Raw genomic sequence first — 27,287 nt, forward strand, 5'->3', positions numbered from 1 at the left:
TTCGGCATGTTTTTCAACATTAGTGCAAATCTCAATGGTTATTCTCACATATACAATTATTAGGGCTTCAGATGCCTAGGTTAGCGACTTAATTCAGAGGAAAAACGTTCCTAGCTCCTCAGAATGTTCAGAAAATACTCCTCTTTAGTCTTCGTTTGCCAGTGTCTCCGTAGACAGCCAGATTTTGGCCCCGCTTAGAAACTTGCTCAGTGGTGTTCCTGAAATGCTTCGCCTGCAGAGGTTGCCGACGGGGGAGAAGGGAAAGGAGGAGGAGAGGAACTCCGGCGTCCCCGAGGTGTCGTGCGGGCCGCGGGCCCGGAAGTACATCCGGCTCTGGTCCAGCTCCGCGTAGCAGGCCTCCAGCGGGCCGGCCCGGTGCTGCCGCAGCGTCCTGCTCAGCACATCCACCTCGTCGGCCAGCAGCGAGAGCCGGTGGAAGGCAGTGACGAAGCCCCCACGATCGATCTGGGCCTCGGGGACCCAGCGGAAGTAACACAGTTTCCAGAGCTTTATGTGCGTGGCCGACAGATGGGGCAGGAGCACGCCGTGCAGGTCGGCCGGTTTGCACAGCCACTCCCGGAAGAACTGCTCCAGGCCGCCGTCCTGGCCCTCGGCGTGCGGAGGCGGGTCCGGCCTCACTTGTAAGATCAGGGAGTTCCTCCGTGGGAGTGATTCCTGGTCACCGAGGAGTCCGTTCCTGAGCGAGACCGGCATCCCCCGCAGGGTGGAGCTGTAGTTCTTCTGTGCGGGAGAGAGAGGTTAGCACTGTGGTCCCGGGCTTCCGATTAGAACAGGGGTCCTCAAACTGCGGCCCGCGGGCCACATGCGGCCCGCCGAAAACATTTATCCGGCCGGCCGGGTGTTTTTGCCACTGCTGGGTGCATAGGAATTTGTTCATAGTTTTTTTTTAAACTATAGTCCGGCCCTCCAACGGTCTGAGGGACAGTGACTGGCCCCCCGTTTAAAAAGTTTGAGGACCCCTGCTTTAAAAAGACAGCAAAGGTGCCACGGCAAGCACACCCTCAGTACCACGGCAAGCACGCCCTCGGTGCCACGGGAAACGGGTGGGCTCTCGGCCTGACCCTGTCCCTGCCTTCGCACTGCTCCTCCACCGTGGCTGTGCTTTCCCAGGCCTGACGCCACGAGCCTGCATGGGGTGGGAGCTGGTATCTACCCATTACTTTGCTGACGTGCCAATTTCTAAGATTTCTGGCTTGGAACAAATCCACCCTGGCTGATCCTAGAAGGAACAAGAGGCCGAGTGGACGGGTCTCGGGAGCGGGGCCTCCAGGCTCAGAGCTGTGATCTGCTGACTCTCGGACGCTGCCCAGGGCTCCGTGGGCCTCGGGTGCCGAGGAGGAAAGCCCGCGTAGAGCCAAGTCGGGTAAAAAGTGCAGGATCCCGCAGCCTGCCCTGGCAGACTCGTCCTGGGAGGGGGGTGACTTCTAAAGCCGTGTGTGTGGACAGGGAGTGTCTGGGAGTGTCCGGGAGTGTCTGGAGTGTCCGGGAGTGTCCGGGAGTGCCTGGGAGTGCCTGGGAGTGTCCGGGAGTGTCCGGGAGTGTCTGTCTGGGAGTGTCCGGGAGTGTCCGGGAGTGTCCGGGAGTGTCCGGGAGTGTCTGGGAGTGTCTGTCTGGGAGTGTCCGGGAGTGTCTGGGATTGTCCGGGAGTGTCCGGGAGTGTCTGGGAGTGTCTGTCTGGGAGTGTCTGGGAGTGTCTGTCTGGGAGTATCTGGGAGTGTCAGTCTGGGAGTGTCCGGGAGTGTCTGTCTGGGAGTGTCTGGGAGTGTCTGGAGTGTCCGGGAGTGTCTGGGAGTGTCTGTCCGGGAGTGCCCGCGCCATTACCTTCGTCCGCTTGAAGGCCTTGGCGGCGCTGTCCCGCACGCAGGGCGTGCTCCTCCCGACGTACAGGGGGCTGTGGAAGAGCGTGCGGTCCTTCGCGGTGAACTGGAGCGACCAGTCCCACACCGAGGGGAACTTTAAACCCTTTTCATCACCCAACTGGATATTTTTGCTTATAGCAAATTCCTGCAAGATAAAACGTTTGAATCTCTGAAGAAGATACAAAGATTGTCTCGCACGAGTTCCTGGTTTCGGATGGGCCATTCTCGCGCCACCACACAAGCGCCGTCGGACCCCGAGCCACGCGGCCCACGAGCATCCGGGCACCTCAGGCCCGAGGACACGTCACCCCCTGCGTGAGCGAGCACGCTCTCTTCCTGAAGACAGAGGAAGCTGGACGCTGGGCCACGGGGATGTGCTATGCGAAGTAAGATCTCACACGTGATACCACAACCGTCCCAGGTGTTTTGTAACTGCAGCATCTCACCCAATAAGCCCACGGCCATACATTCGTGCCATTACCTGTCAGGTGTAACACTGTCTTGGCTGGTATGCATAACCCACGGACACGGGCAACAGGGTGGTGAAGGGGCAGGGGGCGGGGTGGGCCGGAGGGCTCCATGGGCGAAAACGGGAGACGTATGTAATATTTCAACAATACAGATTTCTTTCTAACAATACAGATTTTTTTTTTAATGAAAAGTAAGAATAAAATAAAGTAAAACTGCGTTTGGATGGAGCCGCTGCCATCTACCTGAGCGGAGAGCCCCGTCACCTGTCCAGTGACCGCGGTACCTGGACCCCAGCCCGGGAGCAGGGCAGGAGGCATCGTTTAAAAGGATGCATTTTAAATGCACGGCCACCTGTCCTTCCAGTCGCTCTCAATAAAGTGTTACAACAATGCAGCCACGGCCGCAGTGTCCTCACCGTGCTCTGCTTCACCCGCTGGTGCGGCGAGTTGAAGAGGAAGGTGCCGAACAGGGAGATGCGGGTGCTGTCGCCCAGCACGGCCAGGTAGGTCTCGGAGAACTCGAAGGCGGCCGGGGTACTGGTCCAGCAGCTGCCAGGTGGCGTCCAGGAACAGCAGGAACAGCGGAGACTGGACGGGGAACCACAAGTGGGTTACCAACCCGTCCCTCCCTTCACACACTTCCTTCCAAATTAATCCCTGACGGAGGAAGACACGACTAACAGAGCCCCTGGCCCACAGCCCGGCCCAGCTGAGCTAGAACCTGAGGACATGAGGCAGCAGCTCACGTCACACCCGGAAGCTCGTTCGAGGGGCCAGCACCGCGGCCCGCACCTGCCTGAGGCGTGCGACGCGGGAGGACGCACGGCGGGCAGTCTGTCCACAGGACGGGCAACGGAAATGTGTGGGAGTCTCGCCTGGACACACTGATTGGGAACAAAAACCCATGGGACACCCAGACCAAAACCAGCTTCTATAAACAGCTTTGGTTGGCCCTGCAGGCGCGGCTTCCAGAACCGCCCCGAGTTTCAGGAAATGACTGGCCACAGGCCCAGGCCACAGGCCCAGGCCACAGGCCCAGGCCGTGCCCCAGGGACAGCCAGATGTGCCTCCTGAAACAGTCGGCGACAAGACCCTGGCAGGGCCGCCCGCAGCTCCGCTAGGGATCCGAGGCAGCACGGACCCCGAGCCGTGACCAGCGTGACCCTCTGCACTTCCATTCGTGTCCCCGGGCAGCGGCAGCGCCCTTGACCGGTCAAGGCGGTCACAGGGCCCTGGAATGTTTCTGTGGCAGACGTAGAAAGCCCCGCCCGGGACTGCGGCCGGGCACAGTGCGTCTGCGACACGCCTCCATTCGTAACAGGCGCCCACGGTGCGAAAATGTGACATTCCAAAGCGGGGTTTTCAACAATCTAACGTGCTGGCCACCTGCTCTGCGGAAGAGTGAATGCCCTTCTTTAAGTATTTTCAACTTAGAGAAACTCCAGAGCCACTTCTTTAGATTCCACCTGTGCAGCGACAATGACCTTCAGCACATCCCCCACGGGGGCTGGAATCCAGTCGTCGGTCCCGGACTATGAGCTGCGTGTTACGTGCAGCATTTAAAAAGTTCCCCCGTCACCCAGCTGGTGTGGCTCAGTGGTTGAGCATTGACCTATGAACCAGGAGGTCACAGTTCGATTCCCAGTCGGGGCACCTGCCCGGGTTGCAGGCTCGATCCTCAGTGGGGGATGTGCAGGAGGCAGCCGATCCATGATTCTCTCTCATCATGGATGTTTCTCTCTCTCCCTCTCCCTTCGCCTCTGAGATCAATGAAAATGTATTAAAAATAAAAACAGAAAGCCCCGTCCTCCCAGGGGAACATCTCCCCGCCCCGCAGACGGGCCGTCGGCATGAGCTGCGTTACCTCCTTCTCCGACCTCTTCAGGTGGTTGCACCTGTCCAGGAACTGGTACCCCGACATCACCCACTCCTTCTGGATCAGACTCTGGAACCCAGGGATTGTCCGGAAGTAGGGATCCAGCATCACTTGCACAAGGGACGCAACGACGCAGCTCAAGTCTCTTCCCTCCTCCTCTGTCAAGAAAACAGAGAGAAAATGAGGACCACACAGAGCAAGGCGGAGAGAACGGGAAGGAAAGGGAGCGGGCGAGTCAGTGTTCTGTGAGGGGGGTAGCTACTCGCAGTAGGCCTAAAATTTTTTTTAAATAAATAAATAACAAAAAAACCTCTAAAACTGTATACTTACTAACTTCGACATTGAGAAAGGGTGAATTTTATAGTATGTAAGTTATACCGCAATAACCTTTAAACAAACACATCTGTGAGACAGTTAGTCAAGCGCGGGCCATTTGTATCACAGCAAAGGCCGGGGAACGTGCCGAGTGGAACCGTGCAGCGGCTGACACCCACCGGCGAGCGAGGAGACTCCCCACGGGGCTCCGCGTGCCCGAGCTCACACTCTGACGGTACCGCCAACCGCAACTGGAAGGCGTGCGCTACTATGGCTCCCTGAGGCTTTTAAATATCTTTATTGAAGCCGTTACATTTGAGAGCCTCGGCAGCATTGGGTATTCACCTCCTATGCAACGTGAATTGCGTGTGTTATCAGGAAGCTCATGGTTGATCAGCCCTTATCCGTAAGCTTAGAAACTCTATTGGCTCTGGAGTTATTCAATACAGAAGTACGTTTTGCTAACGGAAAGGTTTTATATTGCGATCATTCCTGCTAACCAGTAGACAAAATTCACATTCCTGGTGATCCGATTAGAGGCACACTGAGCCGGAGCCGAGCACTCACACCACCATCTGCATGAATGAGGTGGTGGCACGATTAGAGAGAAAGCATGCGTGGCCCAGACGGACACACTGCGTGACTCCAGGAGGTCGGGGAGCACCTTCCCCCGCACGCTGGGCAGGAAGCTGCCTCCTCCTGTTCTCCCCTGGGAGTCTCTGTGCTACTGGCTCCCTCTGGCGTGGGAGACCGGGCGTGTGTGGTGGCAGTGTCGTCAGTAAGAGAAGGCGGAGAGCAGACACGGACTGAACGTGGACGGTGGTGCCCACGCTGGCAGGTGACGGACCACGGTCGTGAGTTACCTTGGAGGACGACAGAGACTCGCCTGCTTTCTAGTGTGTACACAAGTTCTGCTGAATGTTTCAGGAATGCCCTGGGGAGAGGAGAGGGAAAATTCTGTGAAAAACCCCATTTCCACTACAAAGGTGTTTTTTTTAAAGTCCTTGAAATCAAGCAAATCTAATCTTTCACTGTACACATTTGTATTCTCAATAACGTTTATGGATTTCTTTAGTATTTATGTGATTCTTCAACAGAGAAAAGTCTGGTTTTCATATCAAGAAAATTCAATGACCTTTTAGAAAAGGAAGGAGTTGATTTAGACAACATTCTTGAAATGACGAGACGACAGAGATGGAGAGAGAGCAGGGGCTGCCAGGGAACGGGGTGGGAGGGGAGTGAGCGTGCGACTCTAAATGGGCAGGAGGGAGCCCGCGCTGATGGGGTTGTACTGTGACTGTGGCGGTGGTCACAGGGATTTAGACATGTGGTATCAGCACACAGAACCACACGCACACGCACACGCACACGCACGAGCGTGTACACTGCTGAAGTGAGGAGCCTGCCGCCTGTACCCTGCCCATTTCCCGGCTGCCGGACCGCAGCCGAGTCACGGAAGAAGCGGCCATGGGGAGGCTGGGGAAGATGCTGGCTCTTGTACTATTTTTGCATCTCCTGCGAGTCTGTAATTATTTCAAAGTATAAAGTCAAAGAAAAGGGGAAAGTGGTTGTACAAACCTCACATATTCTAGCCACCGAGTACCTTCCAGTGAGGACAACCACCTCTCTTCAGTCTCTTCAAAGGGCTCTGTGATGAACACATAATTACATAGGCATGTGGTTACATTCACACACACACACACACACACACACACACACACACAAAGACGAGTTCTCGGGGGTTTTAAGCTTAATTTTACGTGATCAATACCAGAGGGAAGGGGAGCCATCTTTAATGTTTAAAAGTGGCTTACACCTCTGTGTCTGTAAGGCAGCACGTTGTTTCTCCGTAAAAGCACCCACCCTACCTGTCATGATTTGAAGGTGATTTATTGGGTTCATTTTCCCTCCCAAACAGAAAGCATTTGTTTGTACTTCATTCTCTAAGCGCTCCTGACCTTCTCATACAGTAATAATTTGTACAAACATTTCAATAAACCTCTACTTAAATAAATCTATTTCTAGAATTTTAAGGAATATCACTTTTCCTGACATGCCTCACACAATGCTGTATTCCCCCGTTCACTACACACACACACACACACACACACACATATATATATAAAATAACAAAGAAATTACCATTAACACATAGCTGTTTAAGCTTCACAAAAGCCGCTTGTATGTCTTGGATGTTGGGCAGAGTCTTATCCAGATCTGACTTATAGACATCACTCCTCTGCGGGTGACTCTTGGTTATCGCGTTGCAAATCCTAATGGAGACAAAACCCTTCCGTCACTGGTCACTGGTTTATTCCACATCATTTCCTGAACACCTACTCTGAGCTCATCACTGCCCTCAGAGCTGGGGACAGAGAGATGAGCAAGACGGGCCAGGCCTCCGCCTCCATGGGTTTCCCTCCCTGGGGGAGGGGGTGGGGGTAAATGAGGAACTAGCGGGCGGTGGTGAGCGCCGAGGGTGATGTGATCAGGTGAGCGCAGGCGAGTCCCCGTCCCGTGGTTAGAAAAGCCCCTGTGTAGCCGACACTGAAGCCAAGCCCAAGGAGCTGTGCTGGGGAAAAGGGTTCTAGGTAGAGGGACAGCTGGTGCAAAGGGCCCAGGTGAGAGGACGTGTGTGAAGTGACAGGAGGAGGCGATGGCTCGGACACAGGAAGGAAAGAGAGAGAAAGGCATCAGGAGGGACCCCAGGTTCTGAGAGCAGCTGGGAGAGGTGCAGTGGCCGCGTCTGGAGTTGGTCTTGGACATGATGAGCTGACAGGGCCTCTGAGGCTTCTTCTCTAGGCCTGGGGTGAGCTAACAGACTACCAGTCCCCACTAGTGTCGTTGGTCAGCAGTTCACTGTATGGTGACCACCTCTGGTCGATCTTCCGCTGCTGCAGCAGGTCCTTGATGAGGGCCGTCCGCACGAGAGCACTGCCGTTCGAGTGGCTCCAGCACCAGAGCTGGAACGGAAGAGAGCCTCGCGTGACCGGGCGGGAGGCAGAGCCTCGCGTGACCGGGCGGGAGGCAGAGCCTCGCGTGACCGGGAGAGAGACATGAGCCTCGCGTGACCGGGCGGGAGGCAGAGCCTCGCGTGACCGGGAGAGAGACATGAGCCTCGCGTGACCGGGTGGGAGGCAGAGCCTCACGTGACCGGGAGAGAGACATGAGCCTCGCGTGACCGGGCGGGAGACATGAGCCTCGCGTGACCGGGTGGGAGGCAGAGCCTCGCGTGACCGGGTGGGAGGCAGAGCCTCACGTGACCGGGAGAGAGACATGAGCCTCGCGTGACCGGGAGAGAGACATGAGCCTCGTGTGACCGGGTGGGAGGCAGAGCCTCACGTGACCGGGTGGGAGGCAGAGCCTCACGTGACCGGATGGGAGACATGAGCCTCGCGTGACCGGGAGAGAGACATGAGCCTCACGTGACCGGGCGGGAGACATGAGCCTCACTGACCGGGTGGGAGACATGAGCCTCGCGTGACCGGGAGAGAGACATGAGCCTCGCGTGACCGGGCGGGAGACATGAGCCTCACTGACCGGGTGGGAGACATGAGCCTCACTGACCGGGTGGGAGACATGAGCCTCACGTGACCGGGTGGGAGACATGAGCCTCACGTGACCGGGTGGGAGGCAGAGCCTCACGTGACCGGATGGGAGACATGAGCCTCGCGTGACCGGGCGGGAGACATGAGCCTCACGTGACCGGGAGAGAGAGACATGAGCCTCACGTGACCAGGTGGGAGACAGAGCCTCGAGTGACCGGGTGGGAGGCAGAGCCTCGCGTGACCGGGTGGGAAACGGGCACCCGTGCTCTGAAACCCAACAGCTATCACTCACCGGCATCCTCCTCCCAACGAAAGAGTGGGAGAAGGTCTTCAGGTCCTGGTCGGCCAAGGAGCTGGGCACCACGAAGTACTCCGGAAGGCTGAGGGAGAAAGCAAACACCATCAGGGCTGTGCTCTGGGCAGGGCAGGGTGCCCTGTGACCCCACGTGTCATCACACACCTTCCTCCCCACGGGCTGTACACCCCACTTCGCAGCCATACAGTGGACACCGTGAGGGCACGGACCGTCCCAGACATCTCAGCAGGAAGCATGTCTGATGTGGCCAATTCCCAGGACATTCCTAGGACAGCAGGGAAAACCCAGAGGAGAATTTGGAAAGTTGCCCAGAATGACTATCAAGCAAACAGGCCTGAAAAGCATGCCTGCCTTTGCCCTCCTGACAGGTAAGGTACACGAACAAAGCAAACCCACCAATCTACCCAGAAGCTGCAGCGCCCTCCCTCCTCCCTCCTCCCTCCTCCCCATCCAAAGCCAGGCTGACTCCAGGACCCCATCAGACAGCAGGTACTCATGGGCAGCCCAGTGCCACTTAAGACACGGCCTCTCTCTTTCCTCCACTGGGCCGGGCAGGGGGACAGGCAGGCCTCACCAGCCCCGGCGGGTGCTCCTCAACACGGGCCGGGCCGGCTGCCGCTGGGCCCTCTGCCAGTCACATCACAGCGACGCCCAGGCCCACGGGTGAAGCAGGAGGTGCAGAGCCCCACCCCCCGAGCGCCTTGCCAAAGCCCTGAACCTGAATCTAACGAATCCCCAATTAAACCTCTGGATGGAGCTACCATGTTACAGGGAGGACAGCAGACAGAGGAACACGCTGGAGGTCACCCCGGGAAAAACCAGCAAGACTGAGAAAGTGGACAATTCTACAGAACAAATAACCAGGTTTTGGGGAAAAAAAAAAAAAGAGGCAGCTAACAGGGTGGGCGGAGCCTGTCATCATCTAAAGGCCAGAGAGTCCTCCCCAACAGCTCACTGTGCTCCTGACCTGGACACACCGGCCCTGAAAGACACTGACAACATGCAAACACACACACACACGGACTGGACTGCCCACAACAGCAGGAAGGCTGGCCAACTCTTTCAGTGGAGAGTGGTGCTGTCGTTATGTGAAAAAAAAGCCCTATCTTCACTATAAAATACCCGTTAGAGCATTATAACAACTATCCGTGAGCCACAGCCTGAAGTGAGCCATGACCGCGGAGCCTGGTTGTCACCCATGGAGCCTGGCTGTCACGCATGGAGCCTGGCTGTCACGCATGGAGCCTGGTTCTCATGCATAGAGCCTGGCTGTCACGCATGGAGCCTGGCTGTCACGCATGGAGCCTGGTTGTCACGCATGGAGCCTGGTTGCCATGCATGGAGCCTGCTTGTCATGCATGGAGCCTGGTTGTCACGCATGGGGCCGGACTCACCACGTGGATATCATGTAGCCCTCGTTGATGGAGCAGACCCTCCACCCGGAGGCGCCCGTCCGCTTGACTTCACGGTCCCAGTCAGAGTATGTCTCAAAGAGGGGCGTCTTCTGGCTGCTGCCACCTCCGGCCCCGCCGCCACCGCCCGTGGGAATCCCGTTGAGTGTGTTGGCTACAAGAAAAAGCAGTGTTATTAGGTTTGCTTTCACAGTCCCGTCTCCAACACGCCTGTCCTCTCTCCTGCCGCAAACACCCTCAGGTGGCACCTCCTCCTCTTGTCCTGGGAGTCCCTTCAAGGGTGTCTCCCTCCTCCCAGCAGCCTGGCCCGGGCACCCTCTGTCAGAGCACCCCCTCATGCTGTCCTCACCCGTCCCCTCCGGAGCACCTTCCCTGTCCCGGCTCCGTCTCCAATGCCTCCCGGTCACTCTGGACCAGGCCAGCGTCTTCCCTCCTCTCTCTTCCTGACCACCTGCCCCAGCGCTTCCTCCCCCTTTACTGCCTCCTATTCTCCGGAAGCCATTCACCAGCCTCCCTCGTCCCTCTGCCCCAAATCGGGCGAAATCCAGGTCACTGCTCCTTTTCTCCACGTGCTGCCTGGAAGAGAAATGCCCGCAGCCGGCATCTCTGCGCCCAGGCCGTCAGACCCTCACCTTCATCATCAGCTGCTGCGGCTCGCTGCACTGTCCTCGCCTCCCCCGTCCGCTGCTTTCCTGTGCCGAGCCCACGGGGACCCTCGCCCTGCACCGGAGAGCCGGGCCCCCGGGACTCAGCAGAAAGGCCCGGGCTTGAAGCTCCGGAGCAGGAGCCCTCCCTACCGGGGAGCACGGCTCTCCTGGGAGCACCCACAGCCCGGGAAGATGCCCACCAGTCAGCCGCCTCCTGCCAATCTGGTGGCAGACAGCACACCTTTCTGGTCCAGCGTCTCAGGGGCGGGCTGCACGGGGCGGGCCTCCCGGCTGACGCCCCTGACACTGCTGCGCTGCCCTTGTCAACAGCTGGCCTGACCTGGCCTTCCCACTGTTCTCTGACCCCGATCTCCTCCGCAGCCATGAGAACCCTCCCTCACCCACGAGGAGGCCACGCCCACTCCAGCACTGTATTCACTGACAGGCGACTCTGGATTATGAAGGGTCTTCGTGCCAGCGAGGAATCTGGAATTCTATCCCGTAAAGTAGGGGTGGGGAACGTCCAGCCCTCGGGCCGCAGAAGGCCCAGGATATCGCTTGGTCTGGCCCTGCCAAGGCACCAGGGTGAGTTAACTGACCAAACGGAGCGGGCTCATTTTTCAGCTGAGAGCTCCGTATGCCCCTGAATGATGTCATAAGCATCCAAGTGGCCCCTGGCAGGAGAAAGGTTCCCCACCCCCCACCCCTGCTGTAAGAGCCCACTGGTCCTGACTCTGAAGAACGGAAGCGCGGGCCCGCAGCATGCAGGCTGGAGACCCTCCAGCACGCGGCACCTGCACGGCATCTCCAGGCGGTGCCCGAGGACACAGCGGTCCGAGAACCACACCCACAGGAAGAGACTCCGTCCTGCACGTCCACGTGACCATGTGAAGGGGGGAAACCGCGTGATGGGCTTGTGAGCGCAGGGAGCATCTGACAGTTTAACACCTGCTTGTGACTGAAAACCTCAAACGTGAGCAAATCAGAACAAAGGGGAATTTCCTTAACTTGAGAGGGAGTTTATCAGAAACCCCCAGCAAGCATCACCGAACTAGAACCAGGCACAGACGACGTCCTGTCACCACCACCATTCAATGCTGCCCCCGCGTCCTCGCCACACGAGACCATCGCCACCCCACCAGAAGCGGGCAGCGCAGTCACACTCTGAGAGCTGTTAGCAGCCTGGCGGCTCACCCCCAGCTGAGTCAAACCCAACCCGTCAGTGTTTTGAAATCTCAGATGTGAGTGCACCAGGCTGAGCACTCGCTACCGCCTGAGGCGAGAGCACCTCCGGAGGAAAAGAAAGCCCGGCTCTGATGGCACTGCGGGAACTAGATGCGCGAAGAAGGCGAAAGCAGAGCTGTGACCATTCGGATGCTCGAGGAGGCAAGTCAGCGCGGGGCTCGAACCCGGGCCTGGGCCCGAGCCAGGGACTCGGATGCACGTGGTGGGTCAGGAGCCTCCAGTGTGCAGGAGACAGGAGGACCGAGCACAACATCGACAGCCGCACTGGGGATCGGAGAAGAACTGACAAGCAACCAACTTGGAGTCCCTGCACCGTTTCCCGTGAACTGTGCCCTCTACGTGGCTTCCCTCAGGCAGCTGAGGGAGTGTGGCCTGAGCCCAGTGTTACCAGGAGGAAGACGGACCTCCCTGAAGACGACCACGTCCTGCTGGGAGGCCAGCGTTTCGAGTGCGTCGCTGACCAGAGCTGCCAGCTGGGGCCGAAGGTCACGCACGGGGCTTGCAATCCTTGAGCATCCCCTGACCTCTTATCACTTCACAACAAGGATGAGTGTGTTTCTGGACATCATCTGCCCACTGATGAGCTGACGGATGAAAACAGCCTCGTGGCTCCTTTCCATTCAAAGGCACCATTGTTCCCGGCCGGGCCTCGGTGACGAGCCGTGCGCGAGGGGTGCGCGCAGCTCGCTGAGCTCCAGGACCGCCCAGAAGGGCCGGGTGACTGCGGAGCATCTGGGAGATGCTCTCTGCTCAAGCGGTGCTGAAGCTCGGAGAAGAGCTCCGAGTGGGAGCCAAGGGCCGCTAAGGCTCCTCTCAGAGAACAGCAGGGACGCCCTCCACCTTCAGGCCTCACTGTGGACAAAGCTCTGTCGCCGACCTGCCTGCAGAAAGGACTGCTTTAACCAGCCCAGGAGCCAAGATGCCACCCAGAGGCTCAGGGTGGCTACTGGGCATCTCTCCCTCTCAGCCATGACCTCTGACTGCAGAGTGTGGGCGTCTCAGGCTCCTTCCGATATTAGAGCAGCCGCTTCTGCTTCTGCAACAGCGCGGAAGGTGTCAAGGCTCTGAGGAGCCTTCACAGCGCCCTGGCCAACCGTCATGCTTACGAAGTACTTGTCAGAGGAGGAGGAGCCTGGCGGATGTAAAAAAATGCTCCTGAACGCTTTACGTGTCATGTATCAATGTTATCAACAAGCTATAGATAAGAAGATACAGAGAACTGAGTGATGCGCACAAGGCAATTCAGGGGAAGCGCTCTGGGCTGCACAGACTACTTGAGGTCTTGTTAACCCAGAGACCCACAGGGCTGGAGGAAGAAGGCTGGACAGTGAGCGAAGCAGCAGCAGGTCAGCCAAGCAGAGTGAAGCTCCTGTGCCTGCGGGGCACACGGCACTGCACTGCGCAGAGGCTGAGGATCTGTACTCCGGGCTCCGCGTTTCTACCAGAAAAGAAGCACCAGCAAGAATTGGCCTGGATCATAAAGGAGTGTAAGCGGGAACCAGAGGCTGTCCTACCGCTCCGCACCCCTGAAACAGCCCTTCCAGCTGCTGTCCTGGACCGTGACCCTGACGGTGACCCCTGACCGTGACCCGATGATCACATGACAGCTCGGGGCTGACCCAATGGGACACCCTCTGACCCACACGGCTTTTCCACAGTAAGGGAGTTTCTTTACGTTAAGAAATGAACCTAACAAATCAACTGCATTGTTCAAGTCTAGATTACAATTAGTAATATTTTGATAAGAAAAATTAAGTCACACGCACACCCTATAAATACTGTGCCCGAGAAAAAGGCTTCGTTCTGACAGCATGGCGGTCACTGTCCTCTATGGGAGACACTTCCCACGTGTCTTCTAAAGCAGGGAGACTGCTGTGCCTCATGCAGCCGCAGGTACTGTTCCGACATCTTACTGCACTTAATATGGTGACGCTGCAGAACGTTCACCCTACAGGTGACTAAATTACTACCATATGTTTTGAGGCAACAAAATGTCAAGACTAGTACAATTAACAATTTATAAGATCCCCCCAGACCATGCTGGGGTGAAGGGACCTTCCATTATAAATATGTAACTGATTTACTTTTCTTCCGTGAGGAGGGGAGACCACGTGACTCAGTGAGCGAGCAGTCGTGTGGTCACTAACCCACAAGGGGCTAATGTAAGACATGCCCTCTTCGTTTTCTCTCCATGCTTTTATGAGGCTTTAAAAAATGGTTGATTAAAGTTATATTAGTATATAGAGCTAATGTACAGAATTACATGGCCATCTGGACTCCTCCTTGGTGATGTCATTGCTGACACAGATATGTGGACAGAACTATTTTATTTTATTTATATTTTTAAAATATTTTTATTGCCCTAACCGGTTTGGCTCAGTGGATAAAGCGTCGGCCTGCGGACTGAAGGGTCCCAGGTTCGATTCTGGTCAAGGGCACGTACCTTGGTTGCGGGCACATCCCCGGTGGGAGGTGTGCAGGAGGCAGCTGATCGATGTCTCTCTCTCATCAATGTTTCTAACTCTCTATCTCTCTCCCTTCCTCTCTGTAGAAAAATCAATAAAATATATTAAGAAAAATAAAATATTTTTATTGATTTCAGAGAGGAAGGGAGAGAGAGATAGAAACATCAATGATAAGACAGGATCATTGATCGGCTGCCTCCCGCACACCCACCACTGGGGATCGAGCCCACAACCAAGGCATATGCCCCTGACCAGCATCAAACCCGTAACCCTTCAGTCCGCAGGCCTACGCTCTATCCACTGAGTCAAGCCGGCTAGGGCCAGAACTATTTTACATTTATAAAAACTGCCTAGCCTAGCCCATTCGGCTCAGTGGACAGAGCGTCGGCCTGCGGACTGAAGGGTCCCGGGTTCGATTCCGGTCAAGGGCGAGTGCCGCAGTTGCAGGCTTGATCCCTGGCCCTGGTTGGGTGCATGCAGGAGGCAACCAATCGTTGTGTCTCTCTCATCACCGATGTTTCTCTCTCTCTCCCTCTCCCTTCCTCTCTGGAATCAATAAAAAACAATAACAAAAAACAACCCTGCCTGTTCCTGCCGTCCATCTCATCCTGTTGTGAAGTCCACTAAAAAGTGCCACCACTTCAGTTCCTGAATCACGCCTGGCCAGAAAGGATTATGCGTTTCAAGTATCTCTTCATTTCCTGCCAGGTTTCTTAAAAAGTAAGATGAACTTAAGCTACAACTCAAAGAGGGAGGGTGCGTCCGTCTCCGTCTCCGTCATAAACACGCCGAGGCCGTGGTAAACAGGGACCCGCTTCCTGTTCCAGCTGCTCACCGGCTCTTCCGGCCGCTGTGTAAGGAACCGCCTGACCCACCCGTCTCTGCCCACAGGGCTTCCTCTCCAGGCGAGAAGCTGACAATCCCACAGTCACCAAGGCCTTGTCGCAGGAGGCTCCCGGGGAACATAAGGATAAAATCGACACAATGCAAAGTGACAGTCACAATATGTAATATTTGCATATTTACCTGAATTGTGGTATTTTTTCCCAACATATTCAAATGCAAAGAGTAGCTGGAGGTCTGTTGGCTGGGAATAATGAGCTATGGCAAGGCACACCTAGGAAAGATTCTACATTTAGAATTCCATGTTAACACACGTAGGTAAATGAAATGCACATTCAGGCCTTGCTGTGGGAGCATCTTGGGGCAGTGACCACAGGGACTTATCTCCACGGTTTCCTGTTGACCTGGAATGTGAAAGAGCCCCTTAGGGCCGGTGTCTCACTCACTGCTGTGCCCCCAAGACACTGTTTAAGCTTTAGTGAGCAGATGGTATGCAGCAAGTGCTTGCTGAGTTGAATTTTAACAGGCAAGTAATTTTATTCAAATAAATGACCCTTGAAAACTAGAGACGCCTTCTCCCAAAAGGCAGCGACACACCCACTCCTAAAAAAGAGAAAGCCTCAGTATGCGCGTCTGCAAAACGGAGACGCAGCTATAGCCGGGCAGGAATCGCTCGCCCTACTGCGCGCTTGGCCTCCGGGGGAGCCATATGTGAAATGTGCTGCTCATCATTCTTAGCTGCTGCTGGTAGAAGGCCCTGTTCTTAGAAAGCCCTGGGCTGGATGGTGGGAGGTGAGCAAGAAGGAAGAAACTGAAGACAACGCAAGAAGAGGACAGCAGAGATCCTACTGCAAAGAGTGACTATGGTCTAGAAGGAAGAGCATGAAGCCAGCACGATATGCTGCTGACAGCGAGCCAGCAAGGCAAGCGTTGTTAGTTGTTAGTTTGGGGTGGGTTGATGCAAATGCTATTAACTGGTAGGTATGTGTCAGCTTCTTGCTTAGAACACAATGACAGCTTTCTGCAGAATGCTTCCTGTCTTACTGAGACGCACAACTAAGAAGACGGAGGTTACTGTTCGTCTCAGTGTTGACTAACAAGAACAGCCCACTTCCTGGAACGTGTGTAACATCCCCTTGTCCTCAGGCCTCAGCACAGCCTGAGTCCCACCGATCACAGCGGCGCTCCGGGTGCACCTGCAGCCTGACCTGCTCAGCAGCTCCCTGAAAGCACTTCTTCTGGCAAAACCTACTGAGAGCTGCGCCCTGCGACTGTGCGAGACTCCATTTCTGTCCATTTCTCTGCACGCCCACAGCCACATCTGCAAGCTGCTCACCTGATGGCATCGCTGGGGCTTCCCTACGTCCTGAAAACAACCCACAGCACCTAGAATTCTCCTCCGAAGGTGGATCCCGACCAACAGGTCTGCTCTCAGGATACAATCCTCTGTGGCTCCCAGCTGCCTCCACAGCAGAGTCCCTCTTCCTGACGCTCCACAAGCTGGCTCCCCTCCCCCTTAGCACCCCCTGGGGCCTCTGCACACACTCTGTCTGACCTGCCACACGCTGCTGGGGAGACCGCTCCCCTCCGCTCCCCCACCAGGCGGTGGGTGTGGCTGCGCGCCCAAGGTCGTCCCATCACACTGCGAGTGTCAGCACAGCGTCAGACACAGGCTGTCCTCCCCGTCGGTCAGCCCCTTCCTCACGGTGAGCTCAGCATCGCCCTCACTCAGCAGCCACTGACCGAGCCTCCGTGTCCAGCCCGGGGAGGCTGCATGAGCAAGAGGGACGCAAACCCGTCCTCATTAAGCGCGGATCCCAGTGGGGAGACAGCCCGTCAACAAGAGGATGAGAAAGGAAGAGTCAGATCACTCTGAGGGCTGCAGGAGCAGGAGACCAGCAGGAGGAGAGGAGCGCAGTGAGGACGGGAGCAGGCTCGGGATGGAGGGGCAGCCAGCAGGCCCTGGCTGCAGGCCCAGTGAGGCCTGGCGACCGCATTCGCCGTCTCTGCAGGAACTTCCTGAGGGGCTCTGAGCTTAGCAGCCACTGCACTGAAAGTCCCCGCTGACAAAGTGAGTTACTGATACAACAGGGAGATGGGTGCTCCGAGCCAGCAACCAACCGGCACCTCTCTCTCCGAGACCCTCAGGAAGCAGCCATGGGCCTTGTTTTCACCAAAGACACATGTCATCGGTTAGAGTGTGCTCTTACGGCCACAGAGCAGAAACGGCACATCACACAGAGGGTTAGAGACAAGTGTTAGGTCGAAGAGCATGGGCAGGAGAGAAGGACATAAACACTGAGGCAGACACAGTCTACGCGCACCGTGGTGGACTGGGCGGCACGACTGAGCTGGGTGTTGGGTAGAGGAGTCTCGAGAGTGCAGACCTCACAGGGCTGAGCAGGGGCACCTCTGGGAACCGGACAGGCACCTACACGTGCTACCTGGGCTGCGCTCTGGGTGCTGGTCTAGGGCGTCCCGAGGAGAGAGGGGAGCCAGGAACCCACTTCCCTCGGCTTTCCCGCACTCTCTGTTAACAGCCTCCGCCCCCATGCCCAGCTCCCATCACTAAGTCTGGAGGACTTTCAAACTGTAGGTCTCATTTGCATACATAATTATTCTAATTTTGCAACGTCTTCCCTAAGCATCACACGGTTCACCCAGCAGAGAACTCTGAACATGTTATTTTAAAACAACGCACAAAATCAGCATTCCCAGAGAAAACGCAGCATTCCGTGTTTCCAGGGGGTAGAGCCCATCTGGAGCTCCCCACTTACCTCCGTTTAGATGCAAACCTTCCCTTGAAAGAAAAGCAAGCGGGAATTTTTGCTATTAACTCACGAAGGAACGAAGCTCTGGCAGCCACAGGCGACATAACCCTCTGTGCTTGAAGACGGTAAGTCGGGGGAAAGTGTTCTATTTATATTCTCAGGGCCTTTTCTCTCCCTGCACGCCCCACCTTAGGACTCTGCCCCAGACAAAGAGTACTTCTTCCGGGTCTGCGGCAACATGCTTTTATATGTGAAGACGGCGGGGAAAGGGTTTCTGCCAGACACTGGTCGTGGGCCAGGGCCCAGAAAGCTGGACCAGCTGGCTGCGTGGACAGTTCAATGAGCACCCACCACTTCCAAGCAGCAAGTGGACAAGGGACACCCTGTCATTCATCTGGCAGCTGGTCACTTATGTGGGAAACCCTTTATGTTGCTACTTTGTACTGTTACTTGATTTTCACTTGTTCATGCTTTATTTTCTCAACTAGACCCGGCACACTGCTCAGACATCAAAAATGACCACCGAGGCATCTAGATGGCTCAGGAGCAGGCCAGGTAATTCTAATTCCCAGCCACTGACAGTGTCGCCTGAAAGATATGGTAGAGAGTGGGAGCGAGGTAAACTTTCTGCAAGAATCCTGGGCCACTGTATCAAGTTCTTTCTTTAAAAATATCCTGTTCTTGCCCTGGCTGGTTTGGCTCAGTGGCGAGAGCGTCGGCCCATGGACTGAAGGGTCCCAGGTTCGATTCCGGCCAAGGGCAAATGCCTGGGTTGCGGGCTCCATCCTCAGTGGGGGGCGTGCAGGAGGCAGCCAATCTATGATTCTCTCTCATCATTGATGTATCTCTCTCCCTCTCCCTCTCTGAAATCAATAAAAAAATATTTTTAAAACTATATCCTGTTCTAAGTCAGGCTCCTAAGTTCTGTGCTGTCACTAGTCTCGACATTCTACACTCTGAAGTCAGGGTTTTCATCAACAGAATCTTGATCCTTAATCGACTGAATTACTAGCACATATTTCAGTTCAAGAAGGTAACTTAGCTAAAGTATTTTAAATAGCCTTCTACCTAATTAATTCTAAAGTCCTCCTATGTAAGAATAGGCACGTCAAATTAAAATGCCAAAACCACAAATTGATAAAAGGGGCCTTCAGAGTAGCCTCGCTGAACTTTCAACAATGCAGATGCCGACAGGTGGTCTTACAGGCGCCACCTGCAGGCGGTCAGCCACAGACCCACCATCCTCTGCTGGACACCCTGGTCCCGTGGCCATGCATTTTCAGACGTTCCTCTCTTGCTTGCCGCCTTCCTGTGAAGACACTGTTGCTTCTAACTCTAAAAATACATCTACCCTCCCAACCCAAGCAAATGCAGGCAGCTGCCTTGAGATCGCTGACGCCTCCTTTTGATATCAACAAAAAATGTACTGTGGTAAGCCTATCGGTCACGGAAAACAAACACACCCAGTTTTGGGGGGGCCAAGGCCACCGCACTCCTGAGAACGCCCCTTGCTGCCGCACTGGGAGCCTGTGGCTCTCTCCCCAGGTGCGGGCAGGCTTCTCCCCAGATACGGGCAGGCTTCTCCTCGGACCCCGTCACTAGTCGCTGCACGTGCTGCGCTACAGACGGGACCAGGAGGCACCGGGCCTCGGGTTCCACTCTCGGCAAAAGCCAAAACGTGGAATCCAAGTGGGGATTTCTGCCCTGGCTGCTCGCTCCACGGATGGGCAGTACACATCCCCCGGAGGCCGGGGAGACAGGACAGTGCAAGGCCCTCGCTGTCAGCTGCCTGTGGAAGTCACTCAGACTGAGGCACTGGCTTTCTGTGAAGCACGAAGACTTGGCAGGCCCCTCCCACTACTCTGCCTGTGCCTAACCCTTATTTACGTAACTGGGTCCAACTTCTGGTGAGCTGAGCAAGTTCTGAGGTCTTACCATGCCTCAGACAATACACCCCCATCTTTTCGGTCTTTTAAAAGAAAGAAACCAGTCGGAAATGGTCTTGTGTAAAAGATGCACTCATCTCCACAACACTTTGTGCTATTTTAGGAGCTGGTAAAATTCCCCTAAAAATAAAAAAAATCTGGGCAATTGAGAAGTGAAAACTTCCAGGAGAACCGAAATGGATCCGTATGGTGCACAGCCCAGGACCCGACACAGCTGAGCCAAAACAAAACAAGCCGGTACCTTTTTGGCACTTTCAGGGCCGGATTCATCAAAGCGGAATCGGACGATCCTGAAGTCTTTACAGTAAATGATTAACTCGGTCGGATTGAACTTCAGCTTCTGGTTGGGGCCCAGGACCTTCTGCTTCCTCTTGTGGTCGTTCACTGAGCGAGAAGAAGGGTAGGGTGAGAGAACTAGTCCCGGTGACTCTCCCTGCAGCGCCCTAACGAGTGCTGGGTGATGCCAACGGGGAGGACAAGCGCCCTGAGCCCCCTGGGCCCTCACGGTACTTATTTGGGGGATCGATTTTGTCTTTGCTTTTGAAGGTATTTCAAATGATTGTTGGCGCACCAACCACCACCATCTAGATACACTTTATGATTACAATTTTAATTTAAAAGAGGACAAATACTAGAAAATATAAAAAGCGATTCATTTTATAGCTCCACTTTAATTTTTTTTACCTCTGTTTTTCATGAATGTTCCTGGGACTCAAAAAAAAGAAAGAAAAACCTACAGAAATAAACTTCCAACCCAAGTATCTGAGTATCTTCAAGCAATTCTTCCAGGGTAGAATCAGCTTTAGGGACTAAGTAAAGAATAATATGGCCCAGCCAGTGTGCTCAGTGGTTTGGTTCCCGGTCAGGGCACATGCCTGGGTTGTGGGCTCCATCCCCAGTGTGGGGCGTGCAGGAGGCAGCTGATCCATGATTCTCTCTCACCATGGATGTTTCTATCTTCCTCTCCCTTTTTCTCTGAAACCAATAAATATATACATATATATCTACTTATATAAAAGGCTAGGTGACCGTCTGACTGTCCGGTACATATAACGCACACTGACCACCAGGGAGCAGACGCTCAATGCAGGAGCTGCTGAGCTGCGGTGACTTGGGAGCGGCGGTTCTCGGGTCACATGCCCCGGAACCAGGGAGGAGGGAGACCGATTTCTTCTCCTTAATTTCCTTTCAATGGGCATGAATCTGTGCACCGGGCCACTAGTATATGTGTAAAAAGAATAATACATACCTGTGACGATTTGCTCAATACACGTTAAAGGGACATCATGTTCACCAAGAAGAAGGTTTCTGTAATGGAATTTCTGAAATAAAAAGTTATGTTCACGTTAACTCTTTTCCCGTTAACCTCGCACTGGTAGCATCAGCCTTAACTCACTTTTAGGGTCAAAGGCCTCGACACGAACAGCACACGAGCAGAACCTACCTGCAGTGGCATTGGGTCGTCCGTAATGAAGGAAATTTTGAAGTTGCTGCATATCAGCTTTCCCCACAGGTCGTACTGACTCGTGTCCGTGGCGATGCATTTCCTCACAAAACTGACTTCATTCACAACAATTTCTCCTTTAGGAAAAGAGAACCGTCATGGTGTGCGCCACCTCTCCACGCTAACGGGTCACCAGGCGCCATGTGACCTGGAGGGACTGCCCGGGTGACGACAGTCAGAACCGCGAGCACCTGCACCCTCACAGCGGTCAGTGTCGGCGAGGCTGACCTCCACTTGGGAGACCGGCACGGAGGACCCCGCCTGCACTCTGCCCCCCAACTGAGAGGAAGGCAACACCCCCTCCTGCACCGTGTCATCTGACGGAATATCTGTATTCCATCAACATCTCCCAAACCTATGTCTTAATTTTTTAAGAAACGATAAAGAGTTCAGCTTTAACCTCAAAAGTAACACTGCGATCTACGTATTTTACGAATCCTCCATAAATCCAAATCGAGTTTCCCTACGCACTCCAATGATCCCTCTGTTGGTGGTAAAGCTCTATAATATCATTTAGAGTTAAAAGGGGAGATTAAAGGAAAGCAACAAACCAAAATAAAAGGGAAAACGTGCTTTCAAAAGAATACTTTTCCATGACTTATTTAAAGCCTGGTTACCATCAATTCTACACTTCAAGGTCTAAGACTCCACCAGACCCAGAGCCGTTTTTAAGCAAGAATCAGGGTGCGGATCCACTCGGTCTGTTTCTGCGGGTACAAACCTTTCACAGAAACAGACAGAACCCGTTTGCTGACCAGCCCCAAGCACCTAGCGCGCCACGACGATCCCAATTACAGTCCCCACACCACCCTCTCTAAGTGACGCGCCACAGACAGCATCGGACGCTGGACAAAAGGTCGATTCATATCCCCGGAGCAGCCGGACTGCGAGATTTCACCACGCTATTCAGCCTGGTGCACAACTTAAAACTCAGGAATGGTGTGTTCATTTCTGGCATGTTCCCTGTAGTATTTCCAGACTGTGGCTGAGCACGGGTGGCTGACACTGCGGACAGCAAAGCGCAGATGAGGGGGGACTCCTGCACAGAGCGGCAGTGCAGAGGGCGGCGGGTGGAGCGTTAGCAAAGCAAGGAGGTGGAAGAGCTGGTCCTGTTGAAGCCGAGTTTACTGATGGAGCTTCACCAACAGTTTCTGAGCAGGAGCTGCTAGGTACAGAGACGAGGGTGGGAGGGAGGAGGTGAGGAGCCCAACGCCGGCCGAGCCCCGGCGGCGGCAGCCCACACGCTCACGGTTCGGGTGGGAACAGCCTGATGCGACGACGCTGCAGGGGCTGCACTGCTCACGGCCCCGCGTGCTCTGCTCTTGCTAAAGCGACGTGTCCATGAGCCAAAGTGCGGCAGAACCAGCCTGCCGTCACCTCTAAGAGCCAACCTCAAGCAGGTATGGAACAACACAAGGCATCCGAGCGAGAGGCTTTGCCTGAGGGATGCGCGGCCCAACTGGGAAGCAGCTAACAGCGAGGCGGGTCACAGAACAGGGCACACGCGGCCGCGCGCCACAAATATGCAGAGATGCACACGGCGGCCACCCAACGAGGGCTGGTTTCACGTTCCAGACGGCCCATGCCAAGTGCTCCTGATCTGATTACAGACGCCTCCGACAATCAGTGCGTTCGCTATCAACCGACTCGTTCGCTATCAACAGACTCGTGACTCATCGTGAAAATGCCGCTGGCCCCGCAGGGGGGAAGGCACAGAGTGGAACCGACACGCAGCCTGAGCACAGGCGAGCCTGGCGGGCACTCAGGCGCAGAGCGGGAGCCCTTTCCGCGACGGCCTCCCTGCCCCCAAACCCGGCTCAGGTGACCTTCCCCTGCGTCCTCCAGGGGAGCCTTTCCCCAGCGAACTAACCGCCCAGGGCAGGACCCCGTCTCCTCCAGCTCTAGCTCCTCGACCTGAAGCAAGGACCACGGGTTTAGTACCCGCAGAACAGTGAGCCTGCGGCCAGACGGGGCGCCTGGCCCGGCGCCAACTCCACGTGGCCTCCGGGCGGAGGGCTGTGTCCTGCACCCACCGCTCCCAGCCCCACCCGGTCCCACCCACCCACATCCCCGTGCAGACCAGGGTAGGCCTCGGGCCGCAAAGGTGACGTAGGCACAGCCGCAGCCTCGAGCAGGTTCACGAACCAGGCCAGCTGAACATATGAGCACACACCACCGTCTAAACTCCATTATTTGTCAAGTTCTTTTTTCTCTCTCTCTCTCTCTCTCTGCTTCTTAAAATGAGGCTTGTTTTAAATTCAGGCTTACGTTCCAACGGAGCACGCGATCCCCGTACACAAACAACGATTTTGTGTTGTGATTTTCATCTGCCTATTGGGTTACGAGTTCACGCTCTGGGCGACTGGGGTAGGATATCCCTGAACCCCAGGCGCCGGGCCAAAGCAGAGCATGCAGGACGGCCGGGAACAATGGCTCCTTGTCCCGGTGCATGGGAGCCACAGGTGACCGCCAGGCTCCCCGTGGTTCCTGACTGATTCACCCCCTCCGCTCGTCCCCTAGATTCACGGGGAGGCTGCAGGGCAGAGCAGGGGCGGCGAGGTGGCAGGGGGGGTCGGAGAGGAGACTGACAGGCGAGGCAGGAAGCAGAGACCACGACAGGGTGGCCACACGGAAAGAAGCCGGGAAGCGTGTGGGAAGGACTGACGAGAAGGCAGGCGGTGGACACGCTAATTTAGGGCTGGCTGGAGTTCGGGGAGGACGAGGCTGAGCGCACGCAGAACGCCGGGGCCAGAGCCACCATGCCTGCAAGTCAGAGCCCTGCAAAAAGTTAGCACGGGTCAGGAGCCCAGGCTCCGCTGTGACCCCAGGACGGGTAAACCGCACACAGCGAGGAGATGAGCTCACGTCTTCCCCCAGAACGGTGACTTCAGGCAGAAAGGGGAGTTTTCAGGTTAATTCTACAGAACAGACGGCCCCCGAGGAAAAGTCCTTCCAGCTCACTGATGCTAACACTCCCGCAGGCACGTCTTAGGTGTAAACGCGAAGCTTTAAGAACCCAGCCCTGCATCTGCAGCCTGGACCACACTACGTACTGGGTCAAATCCTAACCCTGAAGGGGGAAGCGAAGCCTGACAAGGGGCCTGGAAAGTAACTTCTGTTCTAGCCCCTGAGTCTGAACGGGAAGGACATGTTGCCCCGGGGGTGGGGGGGGCAGTTTGGGGGACGCTGGAGACTCGCTGGTTGTGTCAATGAGGCGGTGGATGAGGGGCGGCCCCAGTGGGAGGAGGCCAGGGATGTGGATAAGCACCCTGCAGAGCACAGAACAGCCCCTCCCACAAGGTGACGGCCCCAGCGTGGAGGGGCCTCTGCGGGGAAGGCCCTGGCCTTTCTAGATAAAACGCCTGCATCTGCAGACACAGCTGACACCTGGGGGCGGGGAGACGGGGACAAAAAACAACGATCAGCACGTCAGGAATTCAAAGGTCTAAGCTGCGTTGCTGGTTGACAGAGACCCGGGCGCAATAAAATCGGCTTTTCATGCTGTTACAGCGACGGCCAGACAGACAGGCAGGGCAAAGAGTACTCCACTGTCTCGGTCCCCCAGAGGCTGCTGGGGAAAAAGCGGGTTCAGCCCCGGCCGGTGGCTCAGTGGTTAGACTGCCAGCCCGAGGACCGAAAGGGTCTCGAGTTCGATTCCCGGTCAAGGGCAGGTGCCTGGGTGGCAGGTTCCACCGCCGGCCCCTGACGGGGTGAATTTGGGAGGCAACCCAGGGATGTTTCTCTCTCTCTCTCTGTCTCTCCCCCTCCCTTGCAATCGCTCTGAAAATATATCAATGGGCCCTGGCCGGTGTGGCTCAGTGGATAGAGCGTCAGCCTGTGGACTGAAGGGTCCCGGGTTCGATTCCCGGTCAGGGCACATGCCCGGGTTGCGGGCTCCATCCCCAGTGTGGGGCGTGCAGGAGGCAGCCGATCCACGATTCTCTCTCATCATGGATGTGTGTGTGTCTCTCTCTCTCTCCTTCTCCCTTCCTCTCTGAAATCAATAAAAAACATACATAAAATATAAATAAATAAAAATAAAATAAATCAATGGGCCCTGGCCAGTTTGGCTCAGTGGACAGAGCGTCCGCCTGCAGACCGAAGGGTCCCGGGTTCGATTCCGGTCAAGGGCATGTACCTTGGTTGCGGGCACATCCCCAGTAGGGGGTGTGCAGGAGGCAGCTGATCGATGTTTCTCTCTTATCGATGTTTCTAACTCTCTATCCCTCTCCCTTCCTCTCTGTAAAAAATCAGTAAAATATATTTTAGAAAAATAAAAAATAAAAATCAAAGGAAAAAATACCCAGGGGTGAGGATTAACCAAAAAGAAAAAAAAAGAAGAAGAAGAAGAAGAAAAGAAAAAGGAAGAGGAAAAGAAAAAAAAAGGGGGCATTTCAGGAGACACGGAGAAGCGGGGTGACACCCTGGGCCACTTTCTGCGAGGCCTCCCGTTCCCCAGGACGAACCCCAACAGACGCGCCCCTTTCGAAGGGTGAGGCTCGGTTCCACGCGAAACTTCTTTCTCCCGCGCCCCCCGCGGTGGTCAGACTCTTTATTCTGTTTAACCCGATCAAGTTTAAAAACTGAAAACAGGAGAGCGCCCCCAGGCGACCCCCCCCCCCCCCCCCCCCCCCCCGCCCAGGACCTGCCGGGACCCCTGACCCCCGACGCTCACCCGGCAGCAGGACCGGCTCCAGCTTTTTGATCTTCGGCTCCGAGTCAAACGCATCCTCGGCCTGAAACGGGGGCGCAGAACAGCGGCTTCAGCGCGACCCCCCACGAGACAGACCCCAACCCGCGCCTTCTGCTCCCTGCGCGGTGGCCCTGCACCGTCCCGTCCGTCCGTCCCCCTCCGATCCTTGCCCATTTTTTTCCCACCAGGTTCTTTTTAAGATCGACTGGGGAGTCGGGGCAATAAAACATCAAGCGACGGGCAGGTGCCCTAACCCCGGCAGGTGCCCGCGGGCCCTGCGGCCGGGCGGTCACGTGGGCGGCCGCCCTGGGGGTGGGGGTGGGGGTGGGGGCGCCGGGCTCGCAGCTCCGGGCGCAGCGGCCGGCGGAGTTTTACAACTTTTCACCGAGTGAGTGCGGGCTCTGGCACCCGCGCGGCTGGGGACGGGGGGACGGGGGGACGGGGGGGCCGAGGGACAGGGTGTCGGGGGCACCAGGGGACAGGGTGTCGGGGGGACCGGGGGCCATGGGGACGGGGGGACAGGGTGTCGGGGGGACGGGAACAGGGTGTCGGGGGGACCAGGGGACAGGGTGTCGGGGGGACTGGGGGCCATGGGGACGGGGGGACCGAGGAACAGGGTGTCGGTGGGACCAGGGGCCATGGGGACGGGGGGACAGGGTGTCGGGGGGACCAGGGGACAGGGTGTCGGGGGGACCGGGGGCCATGGGGACGGGGGGACAGGGTGTCGGGGGCACCAGGGGACAGGGTGTCGGGGGGACCGGGGGCCATGGGGCCGCCCGGCGGCTCCCCGAAGCCGAGCAGAGGCGCGCGGGGCGGGAGGGCCGTGTACCTGGGGCGGCGGCAGCAGGTAGGACCGGAAGGTGGGTCTGGGCGGCTTGAGGGAGAACATGGTGCCGCCGCCGCCGTCGCCGTCGCCGTCCCGCCCCGGCCCGCTCGCCAGCCGGGACCCGCCGCGGGCCGAGAGCTCCCCGTGCGGCCAGCCGAGCCCGGCGCACTGACGGGCGGGGACGCGGCGGAGCGCCCGCCCGAGCGGGGAGGGGCCGGGCCAGACTCGGGACGGGGCCGCGGGCGACCGCCGGGCCCATCCCCGGAAGGGGCCCCGCCCCGAGAGACGGCGCGCGCGGGGCTGGCGGCCGGGCGCTCTGGGCCTCGAGCCCTCGCCGGCGCCGTCACCGTCACTCGGGGCCGGCGCCGCGCACCCGCCGCCGGGTCCTCCTCAGCGGGGGCGCGGGGGGCAGCGGCGCGCGGCAGCCATGTTGCGCGCGCAGCCGGGGGACGGCGCGCCTACGGTGGCCCGCGGGGGTCACGGCGACCCGCAGGGGTCACGGCGGCCCCCGGGGAACTACGGTGGCCCGC

The 27,287-nt window shown here is 56.6% G+C and overlaps 1 protein-coding gene and 1 non-coding gene across 2 annotated transcripts; both read right to left on the reverse strand.

The window, feature by feature from the left end:
* Positions 1-26,901, reverse strand: MTMR10 (myotubularin related protein 10). The gene is given in 17 exon segments (XM_070400650.1): positions 1-741; positions 1,843-2,025; positions 2,767-2,883; positions 2,885-2,938; positions 4,215-4,384; positions 5,405-5,475; positions 6,120-6,189; positions 6,684-6,814; positions 7,416-7,504; positions 8,382-8,469; positions 9,800-9,971; positions 15,201-15,291; positions 19,976-20,118; positions 20,984-21,056; positions 21,179-21,315; positions 25,914-25,974; positions 26,761-26,901. Coding segments are annotated over 17 exon segments (2,307 nt in total). The 5' UTR covers positions 26,821-26,901; the 3' UTR covers positions 1-144.
* Positions 3,527-3,649, reverse strand: LOC138998710 (small nucleolar RNA SNORA77). Its single transcript, XR_011469216.1, has one exon. It is a non-coding gene; the product is annotated as a small nucleolar RNA SNORA77 (small nucleolar RNA).
* Positions 26,902-27,287: the final 386 nt, after the last annotated feature.

Source organism: Myotis yumanensis, unplaced genomic scaffold (genome assembly GCF_028538775.1).
Source record: "Myotis yumanensis isolate MYYU_CA2020_CCGP unplaced genomic scaffold, mMyoYum1.0.hap1 SCAF_20, whole genome shotgun sequence".
NCBI classification, from domain to species: Eukaryota; Metazoa; Chordata; class Mammalia; order Chiroptera; family Vespertilionidae; genus Myotis; species Myotis yumanensis.